At 44.3% G+C, this 27,157-nt stretch overlaps 1 protein-coding gene across 1 annotated transcript in view; it reads right to left on the reverse strand.

Moving 5' to 3' along the window:
- PAK5 (p21 (RAC1) activated kinase 5) overlaps positions 1–25,679 on the reverse strand; it is a 36,839-nt gene extending 11,160 nt beyond the window's left edge. Inside the window, exons 1-2 of the mRNA XM_062489437.1 lie at positions 25,465–25,679; positions 4,805–5,602 (exon numbers count right to left, since the gene is read on the reverse strand). Of these exons, the coding sequence (XP_062345421.1) occupies positions 4,805–5,602; positions 25,465–25,668 (1,002 nt within the window). The 5' untranslated portion in view covers positions 25,669–25,679. The remainder of the gene's footprint in view (positions 1–4,804; positions 5,603–25,464) is intronic.
- Between the last annotated feature and the right edge of the window lie 1,478 nt (positions 25,680–27,157).

Below are 27,157 nucleotides of genomic sequence, written 5' to 3' on the forward strand. Positions count from 1 at the left end.
AGGAGCCTAATTCAATTCACCGTTTCTTGAATAATTTTCCAAAGCGACGCACTACTTAACTGCAATGTCACAAAACTGTTAATTTTCATCTGAAATCAGAGAAAATCGCAAAGGAAACTATCCCAATGGGAAGCCTTGTTCATTTGTAAGTTCCTTTCTATTTTTTATATTTTCTAAGCTTCTCTAAGCTTCTTACATTGAAGGCTAACAAATACTTCGCATTTACAAACATAATAGTTTGCTTGCTTCTATCCAAACTAAAAGCCCCCAGAAAATGTAGAACAAAAAGACCCACCCCAAAATTATGTTATTTTCCTCTGGAAAAGACCATCTTCACATGTACTATATATGACTCCTGATGATGTGTGGAGCATCTCAGGGCAGGGGGGTGGTTTGACACAGGCTCATCATGTAGCACAATTACAAATAATTATGGCAATGAGTTCATTTAATCAATCAATTTCACTGGCAGTGCACAGGGATGGACAGAGCAGCAAACTCTACACAGCTCACAGTTTCTACTATTACTGCTGGCTGCTGGCCAGGAGTCCCTGATCCATGTTAGTTAAATGCACATTAATCTGAATTTGGCAGTGTAATCAAGGACCCAACTGAACTGTGAAATTGAATTCTGCAGTGGAACATCATTTGACCATTTTATGCTAAGACTGCAAAAAAAAAAAAAAAAAAGAAAAGAAAAATCTGCCGCAGCATCAATTTATCACCGCGGGCCCTGCATGGAGAGGAGGAGTTTGGAGCTGGAGTCGCCTCAGTGCAGGCAGAAAAGCCTCCAGTGCAATTTTATGTCAGGCAAGAGGGAATGCCTCTCCAGAGGGGCTGCTCAGAGGTTTCCCTCAGAAAAGCTGTAGTCTGTTTCCATGGAGGCTCACAGCCACCCGCCACTGGGAGCATCCAGCGAGCACAAACAAGGTTGTACAGCCACCTCCCAGGATGCTGGGATTGCTTAGGCAAAAATCTACATGATTACAGCCATCATTTCCCTTTCTCCATCAGGCAGGAACAGCCATCAAATAGAAGGGAGTCAGAGACATCATGAATTTCATGAAGGACATTGCACCTGCCAAACTAATTAAGGTGGAAAAGTGCTCAGATGGTTTGGTGGAGGGAGGGGAACTCAATCTAACCCTGTCCTATATATCTGTGTATGTAGGGACAAATAATTTATGGTTTTGCCTGTAAATACACCATTTTCTTTATAACCACTGAGATGGGGAAAACCTGGTCTAGAAATTCAAGCTGGATAAATCCATGCCAATTAATTATTTGAGGCTTCACCCATGCCTAGTATTTCTTAGTATGCCCTAGGCTTAACACACTGGCAAAGGAATACTCTGCAGTGAAATTTTAGATTGAAAATTCAGGGGTTCAGTGCGTGTGCTTGATGAGAGTTTGCAGAAGCTTTTAGAGGTTAGCATTGCTGTACAATGCAAACCCACTTCCTGAATCCCAAGAAATGTTACAAAAAGTCAGGAGCTATAATGAGTAAATCAGCTGAAGCTCTCCTCTGAGCATGTGTCCTAACGCAGTGCTCCACATCATGGCAAAATCAAACGCACTTTATCCCACTAATAATTCTATTTCTGCTACTGATTGCACTCACCTACTGAAAAGAAATTCTTTAAATACTACAAAGCAAAGAAGAAAACAGTCTTGCGCTCATTCAAAAACAGCTCAAAGGAGCAGCTGAAGCTGTGACACGATATCCATCATGGCACAGTGGCATCTCCCACATCTGCACATGGCCACATCAGCACTCGGGTCTTTTTGCCATTAAAACAGGGATGTAATGCTGTGCCTAAGCTCATTTCAGCTCCCACTCTGCTGACAGTGATGCCTGTTATGTGCTGCAAGCAGAGGGAACATCCGTGTGTTCCTGAGGGGTCCCCTCCCCACGAGCTGAGCAGGTGTCCCCATGCACTCTGCAGTGGGACTGCAGCATGGACGCAGCCACAGCCCTGTGCCCAGAGCCCACATCCCCAAGTCCCAGTGGGATGGACTCACCCCTCCGTGACTTGCAAAGGCAAAGGTTACTCTCTGGTGCTTTGCTGGTGGAAATCCCCAAAACTCCCTGTTCCACCACACAGAGGTGGCAGGCAGCACTCACGTAGAGCTGCTGGCACATGAATGGGAAGATGGGAGAAAAAATGAGGGAGTTTCTGACAGTAAAGGCCCTGCTTTTGCCTGCATTGCTGGAAGTGTCTCCGTGGTACAGAGGGACATAGAGGACAATGGTGAGAGACACCTCTGCTATATTACAGCAGCACGAGGTAGCAAAGAGGGAGCAGAGATCATGGGCCCTTAAAAGAGGGACAGGAGAGGGTCACAAAGAGCTTCTTCTGGAAAATGACAGGGAAAGGCGCTTTGAAATAATAGGGCTTGGTGCCAGAAGTTAAGAGGGCTGCCTGTGATGAAGAGGAGAGTAAAAAAAAACTATTCAGTACATACTGGCCAAAAATAAGCCAACCCGGCACAATGAATTCAAATACTGTGAGATAATATTGAGGTGAGACACCAACTCTGTGTGATGAGGGTAACACAGCTGACTCTGCAATTCCATGCAGGTCTCCTAGAGTTAGTCTGCAGGACAGGAGAGTGGTGGGTGATGCAGGAGAGGGAGCCAGATCTGAGCCTCTGGCTTCCTACACCTCCATGGTTCCAATGAACAGCAGTGGCCAAGCCCAGGGCAGGGAAAGTCTTCTGACATAACAACTCTGAAATCCCTGATGATAAAGCAGGGCAGACATCTGATTTATCTGACATCTCTTACCTGCGAATAATACTGAGGTAAATCTGCTCTTCAAATTTACAAGCCAAAATGAACATCCTTGTTAAATGCATTTTGATACCACACATTTGTGCCTGCAGACTTTTTCACTCACTTTTTCACCCCTTTAATTTTACTTCAAAACAAATCTCATTTGTAAAATAACTGACTTGAGATCTGACTTGCATTTAGTAAGCCCATTTGATGAACCATTATTTTACTTATGCCTCCTTGAAAAGAAGATTCTTCAACAATCATCCAAGACAAGAAACTCCTATTCACTCCCAGGAGCTGCAGACAGGTTCGGGAATTGAACTGCTGCATTTAACAGTGAATCATCAAGTTTCAATACTCCAAAGCTGTAGGAGTGTTTTGCTCTGAGGAACAGCTCACAATGGGGCTTGCTCACAATCTTGCATAGAGGAATATTTTTTTTTTTAAATAAAAGTTGTTACTGCATTTTAATGGGATATTTTTCAAAGTGCTGGAATCCTGTTATAAACACCTCTGTCTTCTGCCCTATTGATTGGTGTAAAACTGGCTGAAGCAGGTGCTACAGAGTCTCTAAATTACTGGACTTGTCCTTCTCCTTTCTAAACTCTGACAAAATAACTGATTTCACTACAGGAAATGGCAGCTAACCCATCCCAGATTTTCCTCCAAACTTCCCGTATCCACACTGAATGACACACTGGTGCTAAGTTAACTACCACACATGCTCCTCCTACCACACCCTGAGATTTGGAAAGGTGCTTAGAGAGACCTGGTAACTTTTCTACTCCCCCCCTGGTAACTTTTCTACTCCTCACTTTGGAGCCTGATTTATCCTCAAGCTCCAAAGCCTGGCTTTGTGCTTCAGTGCAAAAAGGGAGGAAAAATGCATCACTCTCCCTTTTACCATGGGGCATTGCACCATGGTAATGGCAAAGCAGCCAAAACCTAAGGAAGCATGACACAGGCACACCTCCAACACAGGGATATCATGCATCTGCAGACACCTGAGACTGCAGCAGGACACAGCCATATTCTCAGAGCACACAACTAAATGCACTGTTCAGGTATCATTAGAGAGTAGAAAGCATCTCACCACTGGCAGTCACCTACCTCAGCAGGTGGAAAGTCACAGCAACCTCAGGCTTGGAAAAACGCTTGGTGCCCGTTGCTAGGGGAACTCAGTGATGTTCAGTGCAAACTACTTTGAAAAGGCATCTCTTGCAGAATATTAGATGCTTAAGAAGGTCATCATGGTTATGTGACTAGAGGTGTGAGGAAAGCACTCTAAACCGAACAAGCGGTCACAGCAAACTGTTGCAAGCAGGATTGGAAAGCTTGTGTAGGTAATACACCTCATGTAGCAGAGCAGGGACAGATTTGTGTAGAGGAGCTGCCTTTAGATAACATGGCTGAAATGCTTGCTTGCGCATCAACCCTTTTTTAAAACTACATCTAAAATGCCTTAGGTGAGCTCAAGCTCCTCTGATTTCATTTCAGTGCTTAAAAACAAAGCAGAAAGGAGTAAGCCCCTACAATGAGCAGTGAAGAGCTAATAAACCTTGTAATATAAATACAGTATAAATACTGAAGCACAGAGGTTTCAGCCTTGCACAGTAACAACTCAAACACAGAAGTATCTGATACACAAACCAGAGCAGTGCCTCACCTTCTGCTAAGATCTGCTCAGGTGCATGAAGCCCTGAAGCTACAAAAAACTGCCAAAGAACTTGTGCTTATTGGGAATTTCAAATAAAATCCCCAGAAGATGGGCATCTCCAAACTTGCCTTTTACTAAGTATCTTAAACTCACTGGTCCCTGACATCCATGTTCATATGCCCAAGTAAAGTGGGTGGGCTTCCACACCTGCCAAGGAGCAGGCACACATCTCTCCAGACGTTACCAGCCACATTTAGCATCGTGTGCCCAAGCATGGCTCCTTGACCTTAATTTTTACTTTTTGCACTCCCCTTGCAGAGAGGCCGATCCCTGCCCTGGCAGCACGGTCCCCAGGAAGGTCAGGTTACCTTGGGAATTCCTGCTGCAGTTTCGGACAGGCGGGGGTAGGTGTAGGAGCTGTAGGAATGTCCTTGCTGGTGGGCTTTGAAGGCGCTTGCTCCGTAGGGCATGGCTGGCTCCTGCAGACCGGAGCCTGACCTGGATCTCTGCCTCATGGCTGGCTGAGGGCTCGCAGGGTCCACGTAGGATGACTTTGGCCTCTTATCATAGTCATCCTTGCTCAGGCCGTGTCCCCAGTCACTGTCACTGTATTCCAGCCTCTCCTTGGGGCACTCGCCCTGCACCGACACTCGGGATGGGGCGTAAGGAAAGGAATCTCTGTAATCCAGGGAGGATCCGCTGGGGATCCGCTGATACTCCAGCTTTAGGCCGCCGTATTCCAGCGGTTTGGGCTTGGTCTCCAGGTGTGCATGGTAATCTGGGAGGAACCTGGAGAGGTCTGACTGCAGGGGTGACACTTCTGAGTAATAGATGTCCCGGGATGTCACCTTCATCATGTGCCCGTTCTGCTTGGCAGCGTAGCTGCCCTTGTAGTACCTGTCCAACTCCTCCCCATACACAGTCTTGTCTCGGTACTTCTCCACAACATAGTCTGTGGTAGTGTCTGACTCACTGGAGTACTGAGAATACGTGATGTAGCCATTTTCCTCCTGGTGCCTTGGCACACGGTTTGCATTTCCTTGGTGGTGGGTGGGAGGACTTTCCTTCCGCAGGGAATTGGATCGTGTCACTGAGATATTGTCAAACTCCTCCAGCAGGCCATTGATTGAAGTATCCTTTCGAGGCTTGTTTCCTCGAACAATAGTCTGGGAATAAAAAAAGTGCTTTGATTAAACACTGATTTTTGCTTAATACTTCACGGAAAAAAAAAAAACACCAAAAAGGAAAAAAGTCTGATTCACCCCGGAATACCTGTAGCAATGCCTTATGTTCTTCAGTCACATATCTCATTGCTAAAAAAAAAACAAACCCTCAATAAATACTTACACTAGGACATGAAGAAATGTTTAAATTCAGTGTAGATCACAAGCTGGGATTTGGCATGCAACCCCAAGACACTCTCAAAATGCCCAGTTTCAGAGGTGGGTGTCCAGCAGCCAACAACAGACATTTAAACCCACTACTTATTTCTGATTTGTTATTATTCAGTTGTCTACATCAAGCCACACTGTTGGGCTGAATCTGATTTACAGGGCATGGATAAGCTAAACGAAAATCATTCAGCAGTCACTTCTATATGTTATTTTAACAAACTACTGAAATGAAAAGTAGCATATAGTTAAGCAGACACTGAATTTTCTTCGTTTTTTCTTTTATTACAAAATGGTATGTTCCTGAGTAGCAGAATCCCACTGAGGATTGCGTCTTAGTTAACTTAGCATAAAAGACACTTGGGAAAGCGGAAAAAATGCTTAACTCCATCTCCTTGTAACACACAGCATCCAGCAAGCCACGGTGCACAACCATGGCTCTGGTACACCCATCAGGGATGCCAACTGCTGGCCTCGTTTGTGTCCCACTATTACAAAGTCCTCCATAGATCCCCCTACCCGTCCCTCCTCATTTCTGTCCACAATACTGGTGCTCCTGGTAGGATGGGAGGCAAACAGTGCTTGGTTACAGTTCTCCTTCAAGAAAGATTTTATTTTCTAGCCAGTACCACCTGAAGGCTGTAACATGTGGCTGCATCCATTTTTCACCTGGGGACCGCCATTGAGCACCACTTCACGTTCACAAATACCCGACAAGAATAAGATGTACAGATTGGTGGCCAGGGCCATAAATCAGCCAGGCTCTACTGAAAACACATTTGCTTTGCTGATTTACTTTGGCTAAATATCTCTGGCTGCATCTTCTTTAACTCACTGAGCTTTTCAACAGAGTCTTTGTGGTCACCCCAAGGAGATTTCCCTCTCTGGGCTGCAGCCTGTGTTGCACACAGGTCTATCAGGAACCAAGCAGGCACATCAGGTGCTGAATATGGAATACTGGATACCAGCCGTGGCATTAACAAATCCAGCCTGGCCACTTGCTCTGCACTCATTCCTTTGTTCCAAGCATAGTGAGGCTGCCCTGCTTGAAAGCACTCAGGGGTTCAAACTTTGTCAAAAAAAACCAAAAAAAACCCATTTGATCACTGGTAAGATCACAACATTAACAGGAATGTACTCCTCTGTCTCCCAGCAAAAGGCAGCTGAGAAAAGGCAGGTGAAAAGCAAAGCAGTCCTGACCTCATGCTGCTCCCTGCTCTGATTTATGTTCGTAATTACTTGCCTAGTTTGCTATTTTGAAGCCAGTGGTACTGAAACAATAGGACAGCAAAAATAAGGGACATCAAATAGATCACTCCTTTCACCTCCAAATCCATTCAGCAGGATGAGAGGAATTGGTTTCATTCTGCTACAGCCTCTTTGGCAGGATGACTGCATGATCATTCATATTTAATTATCACATAATAAACCAGAAACATTGAACAATGAAATGCTTATAATTGAAAACAAGATTGAAATACCCAACTGCCACCCCGCTTTCCTGTGCAAACGCCTGCCGAGGAGGAAAATGCCAATTTAACACTCTCCATGGGACTGGCATTCACAAAGGAGAGGTTTCCTGGAGCAGCTGTGATGGGTCTGCACAGAAGAGCCTCGGAGCCACAGGGAGTCCCTGGAGCAGAGTGGTCTCTTCCATTACAGGGAAGAGGAGCTGTCCCCTTGCTCCTCCAGGCATATGCTGTCTGGAAGCAGGACTTTCAGACCCTTTCAGAAGGAAGATTTAGAAGAATGCAGCTAAGTGTTTATATGTTACGGAATTCACTGGTGACAAATCCCTGCAGTGTGGGGATTTTCTGCAGACAGGTGCATGCGTGGGAGTAACCTTTTTGATTATGAGGATTTAAAAATAGTACTAATAGTAATATGATCTTATAGGAAATTATGGGTAAAAAAAAAAGGCATTTGCCACCGAAGCCCCAGTCTGATGAAGCTGTCTTGGATAGCCCTGGGACCTCAGTGTGCTGTCTCATCCTGACGGATGAAGTTGAGGGGATTAAGAACTAAACCTCCTTTCTTTTATCCAGTATTTTAAGGTGAATCACTGGCAAACAGTGATTTGCAAGTGTGATGGCTGCAATTCCTATTGGCTTCAGATTATTTTCCATGAGAAAATGAAAATGGCCAGCACAAAGGAGGATAAAACTTACCTTCCAGAGGCACATTTTCTACTGAATTGTCAGTGCTTTGTTACTATGAGTAACAACTATGAAAAATTATGATACTTATTTATTGCTAACAACAACAACAACAACAACATTTCAATTTCCTTTGGCTTGTTTTAAAATTTTGCATTCCCTTTATATGGAAGGACAGATTTGGTTAGATGCCTCCAGGCTAAATCAGACAGCCTACACCAGCTTGATCTTTTTCAAGGAAATATCTAGCACCATGCTTATAAAAAAAAAATATAGCGTTCATGGAGAAGAAAATTTAGGAAGTGTTTCACCAAGACCCTGTGAAATAATCTATATTGTCAAGTCTTTTGCTATCTGAATAGAACTTAGGTTGTTTATACACAATTCTGAAGTACATTGTGCAACTCCGTGGTGGGCAGAACCATTTACTAGGCTGAAAAAACAAATTAATATTCCAAAGAAGGTATTGGTGTAAAGGAGTAATAAAAGTAATTGCTTTGTAAGAATGAGCATCAAAATTAGAAAATTAAATCAAGTAAGATGTTATAAAGAATAAAACATATATTGTAGCATGTTAATTTGTCCTGAAGTGATTTACTAGAGAGAAAGTGTGTGCTGGGGGCTCACCAGCACTCACAGCTTTCCCGGGAAGCACAAAGGATTTGCAGAAAGAAGTCTGAGATTGGGAGCTGCCAAATTCCCAAACCTGAAAGCCTAATGTTAGTGCCAGGCCCACAAGGAGTACCCAGATTCCAAGGAATGACTTCAGTGGAAAACCTGGACTGATGATGAGGGTCTTGGTTTGGGATTGTGGACTCTGGGTACTGTATAAGTGAGCAGAGGGAAAAACCTCATGGGATGTACACACAATGGCAGGAATCACAAATGATGGGAAATTTGAGCTCAAACTTAAAAAGCAAAACAAAAACCTTGAAAGAAAATATAACAGAGAAGGGCTATAATGGAAAGAGATATAATGGTAATTGGTGTCATAGGAACTAGACTAGGTTTTCTAATTTTAAAGGTTTTATAAATTGAAAAAATATGTGAGGAATAGAGGATTCTGTCTCTCTATATTCTAGACATATTTACAGAGATTGTTTTCTGAATTTTTTTAACCACTTACTAGTCTTTGCATTTTCAAACATAAGGAATTTTCAGAGCTGCTGCAGCCAATGCAGATAAAAGCAAAGTATTCTTTGCCAAGCTTGATGGGCTAAGATTTCTGAGGCCTTTGTTCTGTCTGCTGAGATCATGTAATGGAAACCTGTACGACACCTTGTCACGCATGGAAAACCAGGATCGAGCCCTTCCACAGGCTCAGCTCCCACAGGGCTCCCCAGGGAAAGGCAGGCTCGGCGATGGTCGATACTCCATGTTTATTAAAGGACATTTTCCAGCGCACTGTGCAATTTAGGGGGGATCAATATTCCCGCGCATGAAGGAGTGCCAGGGAATTTTCCGCTACCGTTCTCCTCGTCCATGAAATCAATGGGGCGCAGTCTCTGTGAGTTAAGGCCGGAGCTGCAGCTCCCATTTAATTTCCACTGCTCTCTGGACAGGATAGGTGCCTGCTCCGGAGCCTGGTGACAGTAGACATCCTTCATGGTGCTTCTGCAGCAGCCTGTCCTGCGGTGATAAGCTATAATGGATCTGTCTGGGAGAGAGGCTGTCTTGCCTTGTTTCCAGGAGGAGATGAAAAACAGCTTCTGAGCTCAAATAGTATTAACCTTGACAATAATGAAGTGGGTAATTAACTGTTTTGCCCTAATTCGACCTTGCATTTATTGTCATTATAACTACTATACTTTACACACTCGTTAAGAATATATCATCCTTTGTCCTCTTGGAGCTGTGTTTTCAGGAGTCAATGAGGATTTTAAACCTCTGTGATGTGCAGGGTGAAAAAAAAAAAGGAGTTTTAAGGAAAGGTCATCTTATAAACAGCCAATCTAAACTCTGATTTTGCCCCTAACTAGATTCTCCCCTCATCTGCAAAAGCACAGCCTATGCACAGCTGAAAATCAGTTTTTTATCTTAAGCAAAGGTGCATAAAGCACAGATGGTCAGAAAAATCGAATTCTACATGATGGATGTATTGGTAATTTATTTTCTTTGTGTTGCAAGACATTCAATGTATTTGAAGCTGTGTTCACGACATCACATTTTATTCCCAGCGTAAACAAATATGAACGCACTTGGAGAGAAAACCTGATCCTTGTCATCACTTCAGAAGGAAAACTCCAGCTTTCCCTGTAACAAGAGTTTTAGAGCTGCTGCCAAAGGCGTCAGAGGATCTGCATCTGATCTACTCTTACTAGAAGTAAAAGCACTTAGAGGATGAAGACTTCACTGTGCAGGTGACCAGACAATGGAACACACCACCCAGAGAGGTTGTGGACCCTCCCTCACTGGAGATACTCAAGAACTGTCCGGTTGAAATCCTGCACCATGTGCTCTGGGATAACCCTGCTGGAGCAGAGAGGTGGAACCACGTGACCCACTGTGGTCCCTTCCAAACTGACACATTCTGTGATTCTGTGACCCCAAAATAGACGGAGTCTCTTAAAAGTCCTGGAAAGAGGCAAAAACATGAAGCAAATCCCTGCTTTTTGCAGCAGCCCAGGGCCAAGATGAGGTGGATCATTTCCCTTGTGTGCGAGGCTAAATTTTAAGGCTGAGGTGCCATCCTGAGGGCTGACACCAGGAGCAGGCTCAGGGAAGAAGATGGGAGGTGAGAGATGAAGACCTGCCCATGTCTCCAACGGCTGACTGGAGAAGTAAATGTGCTGCCAGGGAGGAAAAGGGATGGCAGCTGAAGGCCCAGTACCTGAGGAGCTCAGCCAGGAGCTGGGACTGATGCTTTCACCTTAGTGGTTCCACTGGGCACTTAAGGCTTTTTTCCATGGAGTACTGACTTGAGGACAAATTCAAAACTCAGAGTTCCTTTTCCAAATGACAGTGTCAGAGTTATCCTCCCAATCCTTCCATATTCCAGTGAATCCTTAATTACACCTGAATGGGGAAGCTTCATGAGAAAGGATTAAATAAATTTTCTATATCTGCATCCTCTCTTTCCCCTAAGTGGGAACTTTGGGGCATTTGTGGCACACAGATTAGCCTGGAAAGGAGCTTTTTTGACAGGAACTCATCAGATACATTGTGAGAAATGATGCTGGCTAGGATACGAGGTAATTTATCACTCTGTACCCTCCGGTACTGTCCTATAGGAGCTGTTCCAGTTTTGATCTACAGCCTGTCTACAAAGTGGCTATTACTCAGAGTTAGTCACAAGGAATACACAACAGACAGGAAAGTATGTCAGAACATCCCTTCCTGAAGCCTGTAATTTAGAGCTTGGTTTACACCTGGAAGCCTCAGAGTTTATATAATTTCTATTATGAATTCCTTCCCAAAGCTATAAATTCTCACTCTGCCCATCAAAACTATATTAGGAAAAAGTAATCGTTTTGGTATCCCACAGTTCCCTCCTTGGGGAAGGCATTCTGCAGATTGCAGTGGTATTGGATGACTCAGCTAGGCCAGGATCTTGGGTTTCTGCTCCCTGGAACAAACTGCACCAAAGAGTCACCTGCCCCTTGCCATGAAGTGCCAAAGCCTGTGATCCCATCTCATGAGTTGCTCTAATCCCTTTCTAGGAGATCTATAAATCCCTGTTTGGAACAGCTCTTAGACAGGACCTTTCCCCTTCATAAGAGAAATTAAAGAGAAATGCAAACCCCCCAAGTAAAACTCATCCAACTCAGCCTTTGGAAGGGCAGAAGACTCCAGACCTGAATGGGTGCTGCAGGATGTGCCATGTCTGGGATGCTCACGTCACCAGAGCTCCAAACCACTGGATCAAAACAAAGGTACAGCTTGAGAGCAGTCTAATATGCTTAACAACACTAGTGCCAGCTGTTTAAAATTCTTCAAAAGCAAAAGAATGGAAAACTATAAAAAAGGGCTCACCAAAATGGCACCGTGTAATTTCTCACTCTGCACAGCAGTTTTAAAAGTTGGTTTCCATAACAACAAGAGCAACGTTTCATTATAATAACATTCACTGGTAATTCTTTAGACATCTTAAAATATAGCCACTTTAACATAAAATTTAGTTATAAAACACCACTGAAATACCTACATTCTAGTAATTCTTCCTTTTTTTTAATACACAAAAATGCTTCTTATATGTAACCTTGAAATTCTGTTAGAGAATATTAAAAGTTAAAATTAATTATTCTAGGCCTACTTAAACCACATCTGATCTGTGCAAGTTTATATGCATAAAAATTTTTATGCATACAGAGATCTCTTAGGCACACAACAAATAAATGAAATGCGACTTTAAAGTTTTAATTTGAAAGAAAAAGTGTCTGTATTACTGATGGGTTAAACAGCACCTCAAGAAGAGGAGTGGAGAAATCTAAAACCAAACCATTTCTATTTCATAGGACTTAGGACCCTTCAAAATTTTCTTTTATCCAGAGCTAGAAAGGAAAATCAAAATGTCCGCCAAAATGAAATTCCTCAAAAACATTAGTCACAGAAATTTTGTGTTTCAGCACAGCAGTGCATAGAGTGGATCCACTAAACTAAAAAACTGTATCAACTGTATCAAACCACACCAAAGATTGCAATGTTTTGTCCAAATACTGGAAAAAAATCTGTTCATCAATGTAAAATTTTCCTGTTTTGTCAAATCAATATTTTATGGCAGGGAGAGAGAAAGATCAATGACCTGAGAAGCCTGATAAATCAGCAGGACCAGGTACCTTGTTCTCCCCCTTTCAAAGCCACATCATCTGCAAGTGCCTCTGTGTTAGTGGAATTGGATTTCTCTCCCCCCAAGGAAGCTGCAAAGCAAATTCAGTAAGATTTACTGAGGTATAGATTTGGTCAGCAACAGCTGATGTAGTTTCCACATCACACAGGATCTCATGGCAGTCATGGGAGAAATCCTATAGAAGCAACACCCCAGAGTTTTCCAAAAAGGCTGACTTTGGGGCCAGCTAAAAAACACAAAGCAAAGCTGGGGACATTTGGGGAAGATGACAGAAATCCCTCTCTCCTAGAAACACAACTCCACTTTTACTTTTGTAACACCAAGAGAGGAGCAGACATGTCACAGCTCCAGGAGTGACTTACATAGGGTCTTGTCCAAACAAAAATAACAGAACCAAGGGCAGTTAATAAAAAGCACTGAAGTGTCTCATTGGTACCTCTGAGATTTGAGTTTGGGAGCTGGCTTGTGCCTGGACTGCTGATGCCCTTGGAGGGAGACGTGGGAACATTGCCTTCTGCACTACAGCTCCTCATCCTCAGCCATGAGGTAGGTGACAGGAGATGAAGCAAGGGCTGGTGGCAATCCTGATGCCTCTTTTAGTTCTGGCATCATTCCACTTTCACAGGAAAAGGCATGTCAAAAATGCATCTTAAACCAGGTATGAACTGACTCTGCTGCCCAGGGGAACTTGGTGCAAACACTCCCCAGAGAAACTGCAGGGAGGTAGGATAGCAAGAGGAGCCTACAGGTACTTGGGGCTATCCCAAATGAATGCAGAGCTCTCTGCAGTCACATCACAATCATTATGATCATCATTAATGTGCATCAGCCAGTCATCTTTACTTCTAATATCTGCAGTCTAGACTGTTATTTTTCCAGGATTTTATGTGAGGGTAGTGTGAGGAAAACAAAACCCCACTTTTCTCAACAAAGGCAAGAGGAATTGCAAGAATTAAACAACACTTCCTCACCAGCTCCCCAAAAACTTCAACTTTGAGAACCCACTGCTCCACTCCACAGGAGCTGTGGGTGTCCCACATGGTGCTGACACTGAGACACCCACTGCCACTGTTTCTAGAGCACAGAGTCAGTATTTATTCTACATCTGCATGTGATTGGTGCTGGGAACTGGTGGGGCACAACACTGTGTGAATCTTCCCAGGGCTGACAGGCATTTAAAAGAACCCTTTCTATAACGAAGCCACAATGCCATGATCACAGATTTCATTGTAAGGACCACAAAAGGGCTGGGGTGGGATTTTCACGGGGAGAGGAGCCCTGCTGTAGGGTGGGTTGTGTGAAATCCAGTGCCCCACCCTCTCAGTCTCACTCACCCATACATTTACCATAATGACCACTGTGGTACAGGGCACTGCACAAAGGGAATGCAGTCTGCTCTCAACCAGCAGCCCCAATTAAAAAAGCTGAGGAGAGGGACAGCCTGTAATTCACAAAGTCACACTGCAGCACAAACCGTCTTTGTAGCTCAGATGAAATTTCCCTGGATGAGGCTCCCCTCGTGCCCTAAACATGCCCATTAACAAATGCAAGGTTGATGGAGCATTAACCCAATTAATGATCCCAGTGCTTTTTTTTTTCTCAGTGAAAGATTTTTCTGGCTGCAGTTTGACTGAGCTTTCTGAAATATTTAAGTCAATTCCAGTGTGATAGAATTTTACGCTCAGGAAGTAATTGCCTTCATCTGACAGCTCTGACAGTGGGGCACTTGCTCAGGAGGGCAGAGGCTCTTGGGTCACTCCACGGTGGTCGGGGTCATCTCCCGCTTTTAATTAAAACGAGGATTTTGACAGTCTGTTAATTTAGAAGAAGCAATTTGAACTGTATTACTTTTGGCTGAGATCCGCCACGGCAAAGGAAGCTTTACACACAGCAGGTGCTTGAAGACAAAGTCAACATTTCTGTTCTCGAGTGTGTGGGGCCAGCTTGAGGAGCTCCTGGTGCTGTGCAAGCCACGGCAGAGGGTTGTTAATTGCTTTCCTACTCCATAAATCATCAGGCAGAGGCAGAGAGCAAAAGAAGATGTTGGTGAGTGCTGAGTGCCTCAGTCCCCAGCACTGCAGATCGATGGGGCTCGTTGCCCATGAGCCCTGCTCAGGGCTGGGACAGTCCTTGCAATCTCAGCCCTGCAAATTTGGGATTAACACCCTGAGGAAGGGCAGGGTGATGTGTGCAGAGCACTGCCCATGCTGGCAGGGAAGGCATTATCAAGGTACAGCAGGAGAAATCATCCAGCAGCCAGCCATGTGCCAAAAAATGACTCAGTTCCATGGCCTTAAAACAGTCTGAACATTTCAAGGTTCTCCCTAAAACACTAAAATAGTGCATTCCTGGCCACACGTATGCAAGGGACACTTTTTAATCTGACTGCTAGTAGTCTCTGACTACTTTGGACTTCTTTATCCTCTCCTGAAAGCTCACTCTGTGATTTCAGGGAATCCAGGAATTTGTATTGGGAAAGGAAAAACATGAAACAATTTCATCTGCACTGTAAATTGCAGCATTCTTTCTTCCAAGGAAATACCTTACTTTTCCTTTTCAGGACACTATCAAATGGGAAATGCAGCCAGAGGAATGTCCTAAGGAAGCAGGACTGACTCCCACTGACTGGTTTTCATCTTCAAACATGGACATGAAGCAAAAAGTGCTCCTGCACAGAAATCTAATGCTTAGGTCAAATTTACAATGCAGGTGAGACAAAAGACATGAAGAGCTTCCTCGGCTGACATTTTAATTATTCCCTGTTGTAAAAGAGAAGTGCAAATCAAACAGCTTCTTGATGGGAACAAAGTGAGGCAGGAGATTTCAGATGATGCTCTGCAGCAGAGGTGAAGCCCAGCCCAACAGGACAATCTTTCATGTACAAGAAACTGCTCAAATATTTCTAGGATAATCTTGATTTGATTCGATTTGCTGGGCTGCATTGCCACCAAGTGCACTCTGTCCTCAGCGGCAGATTGGTCCTGACACGCTTAATAAATTAATCTGCCTGAAACTGAGAGACTCCCTCCCTCCTCCAACCCTGCCAGACAGCGTGGGAAGTCAGGGAGAGGGGCAATACAGATCCTGCTGGTAAGGGAGAAATGGGGCTGTTCCCCCCAGTCTAGGGTGTGGGATGGGAGTCAGACCTCACCTCCTGCTCTAGAGCATTTTCCCAGGGTGGTTCATTAAAACTGCTGTGTTTAAACCAGATTTCTACACTTATATATCCCATGCTCCTGGAAAGTGCTGCTTCACATGGAAGCATAAGGCTTGGCAATAAGGCTTCACTAGCAGTATGCTCAGTGAGAATCATTAACTGCAAACTAGGACACAGATACCAATTACTGTTCTGCTCAGACGACAAAACTGTAAAATTCAGTAAAATTCACAATCTTATGCTATCCTTTTAACTGTGTCATCCTGATAGCTAACTACTAATGCCTGTTGGATCTCAGCAATTAAAAAGCAGAAATGCTCACCCTAAATACTCCTCTTTCATTCACTTTTCTCTCTCCAAAGATCTGTATCTGAAATGTTCTTTTTTTCTGGCTCACACAGTTCATTCCACAGACAACAGAAAAGGCATTTAAAAGTCTGCAGTAAGTCAGTGTTGCTCCCTGGTAATACACAGTGCTTGTCTGGTGTAATTGGATCCTGCATGAAGGGGAAGACAAGAAAGAAAGCTCAGCAAAGCACTTTCAAATTCCTAGAGAGTCACCAATGCCCAGATCTAATCATGTCAGAGCAGGAGACAGAAAAAAACACATTTATACCTGGAGCTTTGGCTCCACAGGTAAGTGAGCTGCTTGGCAACAGTTTTTTCCCTCTGATCCTATGACTATTGAACTAAACTCTGTGACTGAATAAATGTGTCTGTTTGGTTACAGTTATAGAATACAGAATGGTTTGGATTGGAAGGGACATTAAAGACTTCTATTGTACGGCACATGGTTTAGTGGCACTGTAACCTGTCTGGTTTATGTTCTGGACTTCTACAAGGTCTCAAACCAAGTTCATTGGCAGACCCAGGGACAAATCTGTCACTGAGATGTGCAGAATGTGCAGTGACTGAACAACTACTGTCACTGCATGGATGAATGAGAAGGAAAGAACAAGCATTGCCCTAGTGCTGATGTGGACTGCAGATTCTGCAGGATCAATTTTAGGTGGAAATCCCCTCCACAGAGCTGTTACTACATGGGCTAAAGCATCTTCCTTAAGCAAAAGCCATCAGGATTCCCAAGCAGATTCCTGTTACTTCAGCTGTCAGGGCTCGCCTTTGACACACATGGATAGGAACTTCCAGAGATTCCCTGCTGCCACCTAGTGTTCCCCACGGCCGACCACCGACCAAACGAGCAGAGAATTTTCTAATTCAGCTTTTGATCTGAGGGACTTCAGCAGCACCACTGGAGGCTCGGCCAATCCATGGAAACAAGGCATCTCCCAGCATATGTTCCCCAGTTCAGCTTTCTCAGCTGAGTCAAGCAGGAGCTCGCTGGACTACGTGACTGATCCTGGTAAAACATCCAGCCTTTCCAAACGTTCAGTGGGGAAAACATTTACTGCTTCCAGCTCACCATTTGTTTCCCATGCTTTGCTCTGGGGGACCATGGCCATGGAACAGGCTGCAGGAGGACCCCAAAGCATCACCTCCACCTGCCTGCCCCTTCCCAGGCCCAAGCTCTGCTCCTGGGAGAGTACGGTCAGTACAGGGAAGGCTTTAGAGTAAAAACCTGGGCTGAACAAACCAGAAGGAGCTACAAATAAGAACAGCCACATGGAGCAGTGATGGAGCCATCCACCTCCAGGCAGCAAGCCAGGAGTGTGGCTCATTTTGCAGGACAGGCAAGCCAGCCAGAGGAGTTACTGGAAGAGTGTTCTACAGATTTGTCTTCAAGGACCAACTTCCATGTTAGAAAAAGAACCTGATTATGAGTGTCCTTGGTGAGGATCTAATTCCTGGCTTGTTTCAGGTTATAAAGTGCTTACCTGGAGAGTATTCATAGTCTGGTATTCCCAGAGGAGACCAGATTCAATTTCTGAAATGCTGGCATGAGAGTTTGGCCCTTTAATGTGTAGACCTACAGGTTAACATGGGTTTTGAGCTCTAAAGGAGGCTGGTGTGCTTCAGCAGCTGTAGACTGTGAACTCCAAGTTCACTTTCAGTCTTGAATGTACTGCAAAGTTCTGCTCACCCACGTAAGCCCTCAATAACAGGACTAAAGCTTACCCTGGCAAGATTCCTCCAACACTAATATTGCATAAAATCTCAGTGCCGATGCATTTAAGAACATTCTTCTACTAAATCATCTTGGAGACAACTTTTACCCATAGAAGTCTGTAATCTATATTGATCAGTATTATCGTCTGTGATTGCTCCAGTCCCACATAAAGTAACTCCTTTGTCATGTAAGTGGACCAGTTCAAATCAGTGCCAACTGTTGTATGGGCAAAGCTTGCTAAGATGATAAATGATTCCTGAAGAACTTCCTTAGATCCCCTCACTGCAGACAGCAAACTCCAACACTCCCTCAGGGAAGCACTCAGTGAGCTCAAAGGGACTGTGCAGGTGTAGGTGTGAGCCTGCCTCCAGTGCCTGCAGGAGGAGAGTATTGGCAGCACAAGTTCTTTTGGGGATGTCAGGGACCTTTCAAATGAGGGACATGATCAGCAGGCAACCACGTGCCACACCTCCAAGGCAGAGGTGCAGAATGATGGACTAAAGGCTTTAGTGCAGTGCTGAACTTGTCTTCATGGTCTAAAGTGGAGCAAAGTAGAGTCCTGCACCCACTGTAAGCTACAGTGACCACCTCTGAAAACCACATTCCTGCAGGCATTGTTCCTGCTTCATTTGAGTACATTTAAAGGACAGTAGTAAGATGGAATGTGAAAAACTTTTTTTGTCACTTACAGTATTTACTCTGTGTTCTAGGAGAGGGTGCTTTTACTGGCAACCTCACTGCTTCTCCAGGATGGCCAGGTCCTGCTTGTAAACCCTGGTGTTGGTATCCATAGTCCAGCTGCAGACAGACTCCAAATGTACCTGGCTGAATCTGGGGGGCTGTCATGAAGGACCAACATCTTGGTCAAAAAAGGCATGTGAATAATTCATTTTCTGGCACATTAGCTGAACTGAAAAACTGAGGAATATCCTGTGTTTTGACTCAGTCTGAAATGATAATGATGTTTTTGATTCTCCAAAGGTTGCTCTAGAAAAACAATGTCAAAATCAGGCTGGATGAAATGCTTCAACAGCATGGAAGACAACTGTGTGAAAATGAAAGAGCTGATGAGCAGGAACTCTGCTGTTCAGAAAGGCAGAAACTCAAAAGTGTAATGAAGAAGCCAGAAACTGAGAATTATAGAGAAGAACTGAGAATGTATCAGCTAAAGCATCACGAGGAGAGATGTTTCCTTTAGAATTCAATGGAATAGAATGGAATGGAAGGGAATGAAATAGACTGTTTTAGCTGGAAGGGAGCTGCAACAATCACTCAGTCCAACCACCTGACCAATTTAAAGCCTTTTATTGAGGGCATTGTCCAGATGATTTTAAACACTGACTCTATTGTTGAAATCAACTTCACAGGCAGCAAGTGTTCTTCTTAAGGACTTACATAAAACCTATAATCTTCTGAAATCACACAATCAGAAATAAACCCAAAAGTTTCCTCTGTACAACGTAGAATGTATAACATAAGAAAACGTATTAACCTAGTGATAAAATTCTAAAAAACTTCTGAGCTGTGTACTTCTTGCACTGATTCATACTGTGGCTCATTTCTATCTGTACAGCAATTAAATTCCTGTAAGATTACACAAAAGTGTCAACTTGGCTCTTCTCACACTAAGTTAGACATGGACACTAGATGGCACGTTTGTACTAGATCTACATGGAGGAACAGAGCTCCAGTAGCATCGTCATTTACAGACACAGAAAAACAAATGGCACTGAAGGGTGAAGCATGAGCCCTTTGAAAGAAAAGCTTCCATGTAAATGTGGGGTAGTATTTTCTTCCAGAAGCATGTAGAAGCAAATGCATTCCTGTTCAGTGACCAAAACAAATTGGAAGTGGGGCTGTCTTACAGAACAATTGCAAATCTGACAATAAGTACTTGCAGATGAAGATAATCACAGAAGAGCTTTGGCTGGAAGGGACTCCTGCCTCCAGAGTAGGGCTAACATTGAAATCTGATCAGGCTAAAGAGCATTGTCCATCAAATTTTACCCTCTCCTTTCCAAAGGCTGAGATCCTACAGTCCCCCCCGGCTGCTGTCCTGCTGCTCAACCACACCTGGTGGCAAAACCTTTTCTTCCATCCAGGATGTGCTATGCTGCAGGCTGCTGGCTCCTGCCCTTTTTGGAGACAGCCCCTCCACCCTCTCCCAGCTGAGCAAGCACCAGACTCAACATGCCATTGCAAAATGTGGAATTGAGAACCAAGTGTGACTTTTCATTATGTGGTTACAAGGAAGGCCCACGAGATGTCAGCAGCCTTCCAGCCTTCCTGTGTCAGCAGGAGTTGAGAAGCAAAAATTTGGGAGGGTGAGGAAGAGAGGTCAGGACAACACTGCTTTGTCCATCTTCTCCCATGCCTCTGAACAGCTCTTTATTTCTAAATCCTCCTTTTCCTGGTCAGGCGTTTCCCCTGTGCAATTCCACATGGGGAGGAGAGGGATGGGGGTTTTCTAATGAAATCTGGATATTTCTGACTGTTCAAGCCCAGACAAGAACTCTCATTCATCTCCTCTTTGAGGTCTTTGACCACTCAGCATCACTGTGCACAGTATCCTCCATCTAAGCAAGGACACATGTAAATGTAGAAAAAAAAAGTCACCTTAAACGAGGCTTGAATGTCATTGTTGGGAAATTTTTAAGAGGCCAAACAGGATGGGGAAGATAAATACTTGTGTTTATTTTTTTTTCTGTCTTCATGCAGAGTAAACAAAAGCTTTGATTTTCATGTCTGAGCTAATGACAGGGCCACAACCAGTAACTAATTTTCTGATTTTTTTTTTCTTTGTAGGAGAGAGGCTGAAATGCATCAGTAAAAACTTTGAAAAGTTTTAAAAATTGAAGCTGACTCACCAGGATTGGGGTCAAGGACTGAGGCAAAAGTGAAAAAAGCTAAAATTTTAAGACAACACATATAAATTAGACCACTGAGATATGAGGATGAAAGACTGGGAGAGAAGCTGGCAACCCTGTGGTATGTCCCCTACAGAAATTCTCTGCTCTGTAAAAACCCATGTGCTGCAGGACACCAGGTAAATGAACTGCCACGGGTTAATGGTACAGTCCATGTGCATCTCTAATTAATGTGCACCTCAGCCCAGAAGAGGGGCATCCACGAGCACTTTGGTGAAGGGATGGAAAGGAAAACATTATCTCTACCCTGAATGCAGCCCATCCCCCAGGGCACTGAAGAGGCTCCTGCCATTTTCCTGACCTTAAAGCATTGATGTCAAGCTGAGGATCTCGCTCTGCCTTTGCTGAACACTGACCCCGCTGTCTCAGCCCTCTGTGCTAATGCTCACCTCAGAGCATGGCAGACACTACGGGGCAGTGAGAAGGAAATGGGGGAGAAAATACAGAAAAAGTAAAATTTCTCCCCATGAGAACGGCTAGATTACTGCAAAAGAAGAGAGGAGGTCATGTGGAGGTCCCAGCAGGTAGGTTTTCTGTAAGTCTCTACATATTTAGTCACCCAAACACTGATAGCTGCCTCCCTCCTTTCTCAAGGACAAACTCAGCACTGTGTCACTGTCAGGCTGGGAACCTTGATCTTACTGAAGATGTGGGTGGATGAAACTACCCAAAGCACCAACAAAAACATAACAGTGGAGGCTTGACACATGAAGCAGCACAGACAACTAAAGAATAACCCTCGTATGGTATTTCTTCAAGAACAAAGGACATTTTTCCTCCAGTAAGTGAGATGTGAGATGCAAAAGTGAGGATGCTCAGCTGCTCCCTGCACTAGGAAACATGGGAAGGGATTTTAACAAGTCTTCAGTGCCTTCCTGCTCCCACTGACAGCAGCAGGGATTCAAGAATGTTAATGGAGCATCTTTACAAAGCCAATGATGAGCTCTTTTGGCAAAAATCCCCAGAATAAAGGTTCTGGTGTCTGTTTCCCTGGTATACTGAATGGAGTGGAGATGCATTTGCTTAGCTATGGATTCTGAAGCTTTCAAAAAATCAAAGGGTGGTAACAAATTGGAGCTTCTGTGTAGCATAAAGGCAAAGACAAGCCAAGCATACTGTGTGCTGAGAACAAACAGCAAACCAGTAGCACCAGGTACCCATGGAAAAACTACAAAGTACTGAAGCAAGTGAACCAAGAGGCCTGACGTCAGGATGTCAGACTTTATGAAGCCTGTTTTAAATTCAGGCAGACACAGACTATTCACATTTTTCATGCAGGGATGTTTTCAGTGAAAAATCAGCCTTTTTTCACCCTGTCCTTTTCCTTACTCCTCAAACCTATCAAGATCACCACTGTTCTATTTTTCATGAAGTTTTCTGCTGTGCTATACTTGTGCTTGCACCTGAAATACACAGTCCTCTGCTGAAATCTGGGTCAGCCACACTGAGAAGGGGAATCCCATTATTATCTCTTGTTGTTTTTGAAATGAATGAATTTGTACAGTCAGCTCAGGTTTGGATTCAAAGGCTGATATCTCCATGACAAGCCGCCACCACCCCCCTGCCAAAGCACGATGAGCCTTTCATCCCAGCCAGAACAGAGGCAGGGGGATGACATCCCCCAGGATATTTGAGAGCCCAGGGCGCTGCCTCGTCATCATCTCTGCTGCTGCTGCCTTTGAATAGAGAGGGAGCAGCTAGAGTATCTATCATTTATTGGTTCTACACAAAGGGATACACTACGCACCATCAGATCTGCCTTGCAGGCTGAGAAACAAGCAAACAGCACTAACTGAGAAAGCTGCAAAACCTACAGAACTCAAAAAAGGTCTTTCCCTTCGTCTGCCTCAGCTCTGGGTGAAGCAAGCAAGAAAACACCAGTTCTGTCTCAAAACCAAGAAATGGTGCTGTCAAAGTCTGTCTCTGATCTGTGCTACTCTTCAGTCACGAAGGAGCACCAATTAGGAGGAACGCTTCTGCCTCACACCACAGAGACAGTCAATACTGAAGGAATTAAATAGAAATTTAAAAGCACATAAGAACAGAGTTACAGAGCTGCTGTATGACCTGAAACCACAGCATGAACTAACTCTGGCCAAATGCCTCAGCCTGGCTTAATCCTGTGACTCGGGGCACAACTGTGAATCTTCTTCTGCTGCATGTCAATGCATTAATTGAACTATCAGCTGTTGTGTGGAAAAGACAAAAGTTCTAAACAATAATGAGATCTCAGAACCTTTGGTTCCTATCTTCATGAACTGCAAGTGCATTTTACATCTTCAGTTCTCAGCAAAGTTATGAAATTCTCAGTGTCAAATACCCTTTAAACACTAAAGGTACTGGTGCAAGTGCACACATTAAAAATTTGTCTAAATTAAATGTTTATGCTGAACTAGTCTAGCAACATTAAATATTCTTAATTTTAAAGTGACTGCAATTTGGTTTCTCTCTGTAAATTAAGCTGTATCCAAACAAAGCATGTTAATTCTTAATAAATATACAGTAAAGTGGTATCTTGCAATGGAATTAAAAGCCAATTCTCAGTTGATAGTCAACTGAGCTGACTCAGTTGCTATTCTTGACTCTCTAAGATGACTCTCTTAGTTGTTATGAAAACTTTCTAGCACTGTTATGGAGGACCATTTCAATTAGCTCCAGCTGAGTCTCAGAGAGGGAAAGAAAAAGGATGGTAAAGGCACAGTTTTGTGAATTCTTCAGTCTTAACCCCATTTCCCCACCTACCTATACCTTTGGGCATACAATCAGCTGCAGACTGGGGTAACTTCCTTCCAAATTCACATTTTCCACCTTCTCAGAAACTCCTTCCTGAGGAAGTCTCTGCAGATGCTTTGTGCTCAGCCCCATGAGCACACCAGGTTGCAGGCATCCTGTCCCTGGGACACACATTCTGGGAAGATGCTGTGGGATGCAGGTGGCATAAAGGACCACCATGGCACAAGGCTACATTGGAAAAATGAGCTTGGATTGGGACCCATATTTTGGCTCCTGGCCCTAGCCCTTTCCTGGCACAAGACAGTTTAGCTGAAAACCACATCCCTGGCATGTGCACAAATGTAGACTCCGGATACACAGACAGAAAAGCAAGAATTTACAGTTTCTAGGAAATAACCAAAAGTGATTTTCTCTACTTCAAAATGAAGCAATTTCTCATTTGGGGCTGGATCCTTCACTGTGTATTATTTCAGTGGGACATGAACCCAGCTCTGCACACGTGCATTTTCAGGCCAAGACCCAGAGTAATATAATCTTTATAATGCTGAGAAAAGTAATGCAATTTAAAACTTTTTAAGCTTATGAATTTATAGCTCCAGAACTGAACTGTACAAAAGAGAGGGTGTTTCTGCAAGATACTAAACTCCATTTTTTCCCCCCCATTTTAAAACATCTTCATGTATTCATGTCAAAACATCCAGAGATATTTTTGGTGTTAAGAAGGGCTGTGGAACAAAGCTGCTCTTCTCCACCAGCAGGAAAAAGATTACCTACCTTTTTCCTCATTATTCTGGGCCACTATTATCAGCAAGATATTTTATTAGAGGAGAAAAAAAAAAGACCTTGGTTTTATCCCCATTGTCCTGTAGCAGCACCTAGCAGATCTGATCAGCAAGTGATGAGTGCCCTTCTGGAGCAGGCAGTAAATGTAAATTTAGCAAAGAGCACTTAGCAAATATAACTATGGAGTCCATGCTCTCGGGATTATCTGATTTTCCCTTGCTGCAGAAAAATCCACATGAAAATGAATCCTAAATTTATTCTGCAGCTGCATGGCAGGGAGAGGTGTGTGGCTAAGATACCACCACCACACAGGTGTGATTCACTTGGATGTCAGGATGTGCAATCCCAGAGAAACTGCAGAATCAGAGTCAACTGGTCTACCCGAATTCTGAGCCTAGAATCCTGATGGCTCCCTGTGCAATCCTGCTCTTACCCTCTAAGCCAAGTTTTCTTCCCAGGTATCCAGTCTGAGCCTCCCAAGCCATGACCTGGGGCTGTTTCTCCTCCTCCCACCCACTGAGGAGCTCAACTTCATCCCACGTCCTACCCCTGCAGGCAGCAGCGGGTGGCAATGAGATCCCTCCCTGAGCTCCTTGCCCAGCTGAACAAGCAATTTAATTTCTTTCCTTTGGTGTACTTTTCCCTCTCTCCCTTGCTCCAAACAGCCTTTGCCTAAAGCACTGTTCTTAAATTAATTATCAAGGAGCTTTATGATGCAGAGGAGCAGCGTTTTGGGCCTCCACTGGGACTTGTGGCTTTTTCTTCTGCAGCCCGGGAGCGTGAAATCTCGGCCCCTGCCAGACCCGTGACTCACACTCTTCTGAGACACTCCCACAAGTTGTATACACAGAATTCCTTTTTTCCTTGGAGCTCTGCTGTTAAATGTTTGGATTTGCAGCTCCCTCCCAGCCGTGCCTGCCTCCCAGGACAACTGATATGTAATACCCACATGCTGCTGACATTGCTTCGTTAAGGGGACATGCAGTTAAAGACAGGTTGAGGGGCTCCAAGGGACTCAGCACGGTACCTTCATAGGAGCCAACTGGATGGGAGTGATGCATGAGGGATCCACCATGGGCTTGGGCCGGTTGGCTGTGTCTGCCAGCAAGCTGTGCCACTGCTGGGGCAGCCCTGTGAACTTCTGCTCCCTGTGGTCGAAGCCAGTGTGGACCCGGTGCTCGAAGTTGGAGGGCCCGGAAATTTCCAGCCTTTTCTTCTTTTTCCCGAACATGGTGGAAAGATCTGGAGAAGTCAGAGGGAAAAAGGAAAGAAAAGAAAAAAAGCCACATGTTTACACCCTGTTGTAACCCTCACTCATTCTCTCTACTTCACAAGGAATTGTAGTAGATGTCATTAGCCAAGTACCTCAATGAACTTCACACACTGAGATCTATGCAAGGCAAGCACTTATCTGGCCTCCTTGGTCAACCCAGTCTCTTACTACATATGTTCATAATACCCTGTGAAACAAGGAAATTCCCAGGAAAGAAAGCCCCAGGTCCTACTCTGTATTCCTCTCTCTGCTCATGCTACAAGTTGCACCCCATGGAAGCTCTAATCTCAGTGCAATACCAGCAGCAGTGGGTGGCTTGGCTCCGAGAATAACACCTGGGATAAATGGTGAGCTGTGCCCTGATACAAGGGGGAGCAAATACAGGCACAGCTTTGCATCCTAAATCTCTACCCCAGATCCTGAAGCAAAGACAACTTATCCCAGATGAGAGACTGGCTCTGCCATGGTCAGATCAAGGTCTCACACAGCAGCATTCAAAGGGGAATTATTCCTGTGCCATTTTAGTGATGAAAACAGAGAGCTCAGATCTAATTCTAAAGTGGTCCAGGGCCTTCATCTGCATTTATGGAGGGTCCTGCTTAAAAAAAGCATCAGGTATCAGCTTTACAAATATCATGGCCTGACTTCTTCAGGGGAGAAATCATTTACCATGAGAGCCACATGCCCAAAGCATGTGGGCTGACACCCAGACAAGCAGAAGTCCCTGGCTCCTGGCCAGCAAACTTAGGTGGGATTCATTACATCACAGCCCTATTCCTTTTAAGGTCCAGGAAGGAGCATCAGCTCTTCTGGTCCCTGTGCAGGTGGTGTGAAGAAGAGAGAGGTGTCCTTCCAATCCTACACAAGCAAGAAGCTGAAGGCTGTTGGAAGAAATGTGACCTTTCCAGCTTCTCCATCATTGGGTTGACCTGGTTTACCAGGCCTGGCTGCCTGGTAAAGCTAATTGTTATAGCTCTTGTCCTACAGAAAGTGAATGTTTTAGTCAATTTTACTGTTATTTCCTGATAAAACGGACTTGATTAGCTTTCCTCCTGTTTGTTTTGGCCTTCCTGCAGAACATGGAGAAGGCAGCAGGAGGGTTTTAGAGCACACAAGGGAATACAGGCTAATAGATTAGCTGGAGTAAGACAAGTTTCATTGGAAAGGTGGAAGGAGGCACGAGCTACAAACTGAGAGGGATAAAGTCATTTACTTATTCTACTGGCATAGGAAATAGCCAATACACTCACAACCTGCATTAACCCTTGGGGTTGGTGGGTCCCACCTTAACACGAAGTGCAGCCTAACAGTTCTACTGAAGCAAGTTCAGTACTGACTTTCTGGAGGACTCCAGAAACCTGCTGTGCAAGGCAAGCAAAAATTGCTAGTCCCAGGGAAACAGAGGTCCTGTTGCTTTTCAGTGACACACTGTCCTGTCCTGGAAAAG

Source organism: Cinclus cinclus, chromosome 3 (genome assembly GCF_963662255.1).
Source record: "Cinclus cinclus chromosome 3, bCinCin1.1, whole genome shotgun sequence".
Taxonomy (NCBI): Eukaryota; Metazoa; Chordata; class Aves; order Passeriformes; family Cinclidae; genus Cinclus; species Cinclus cinclus.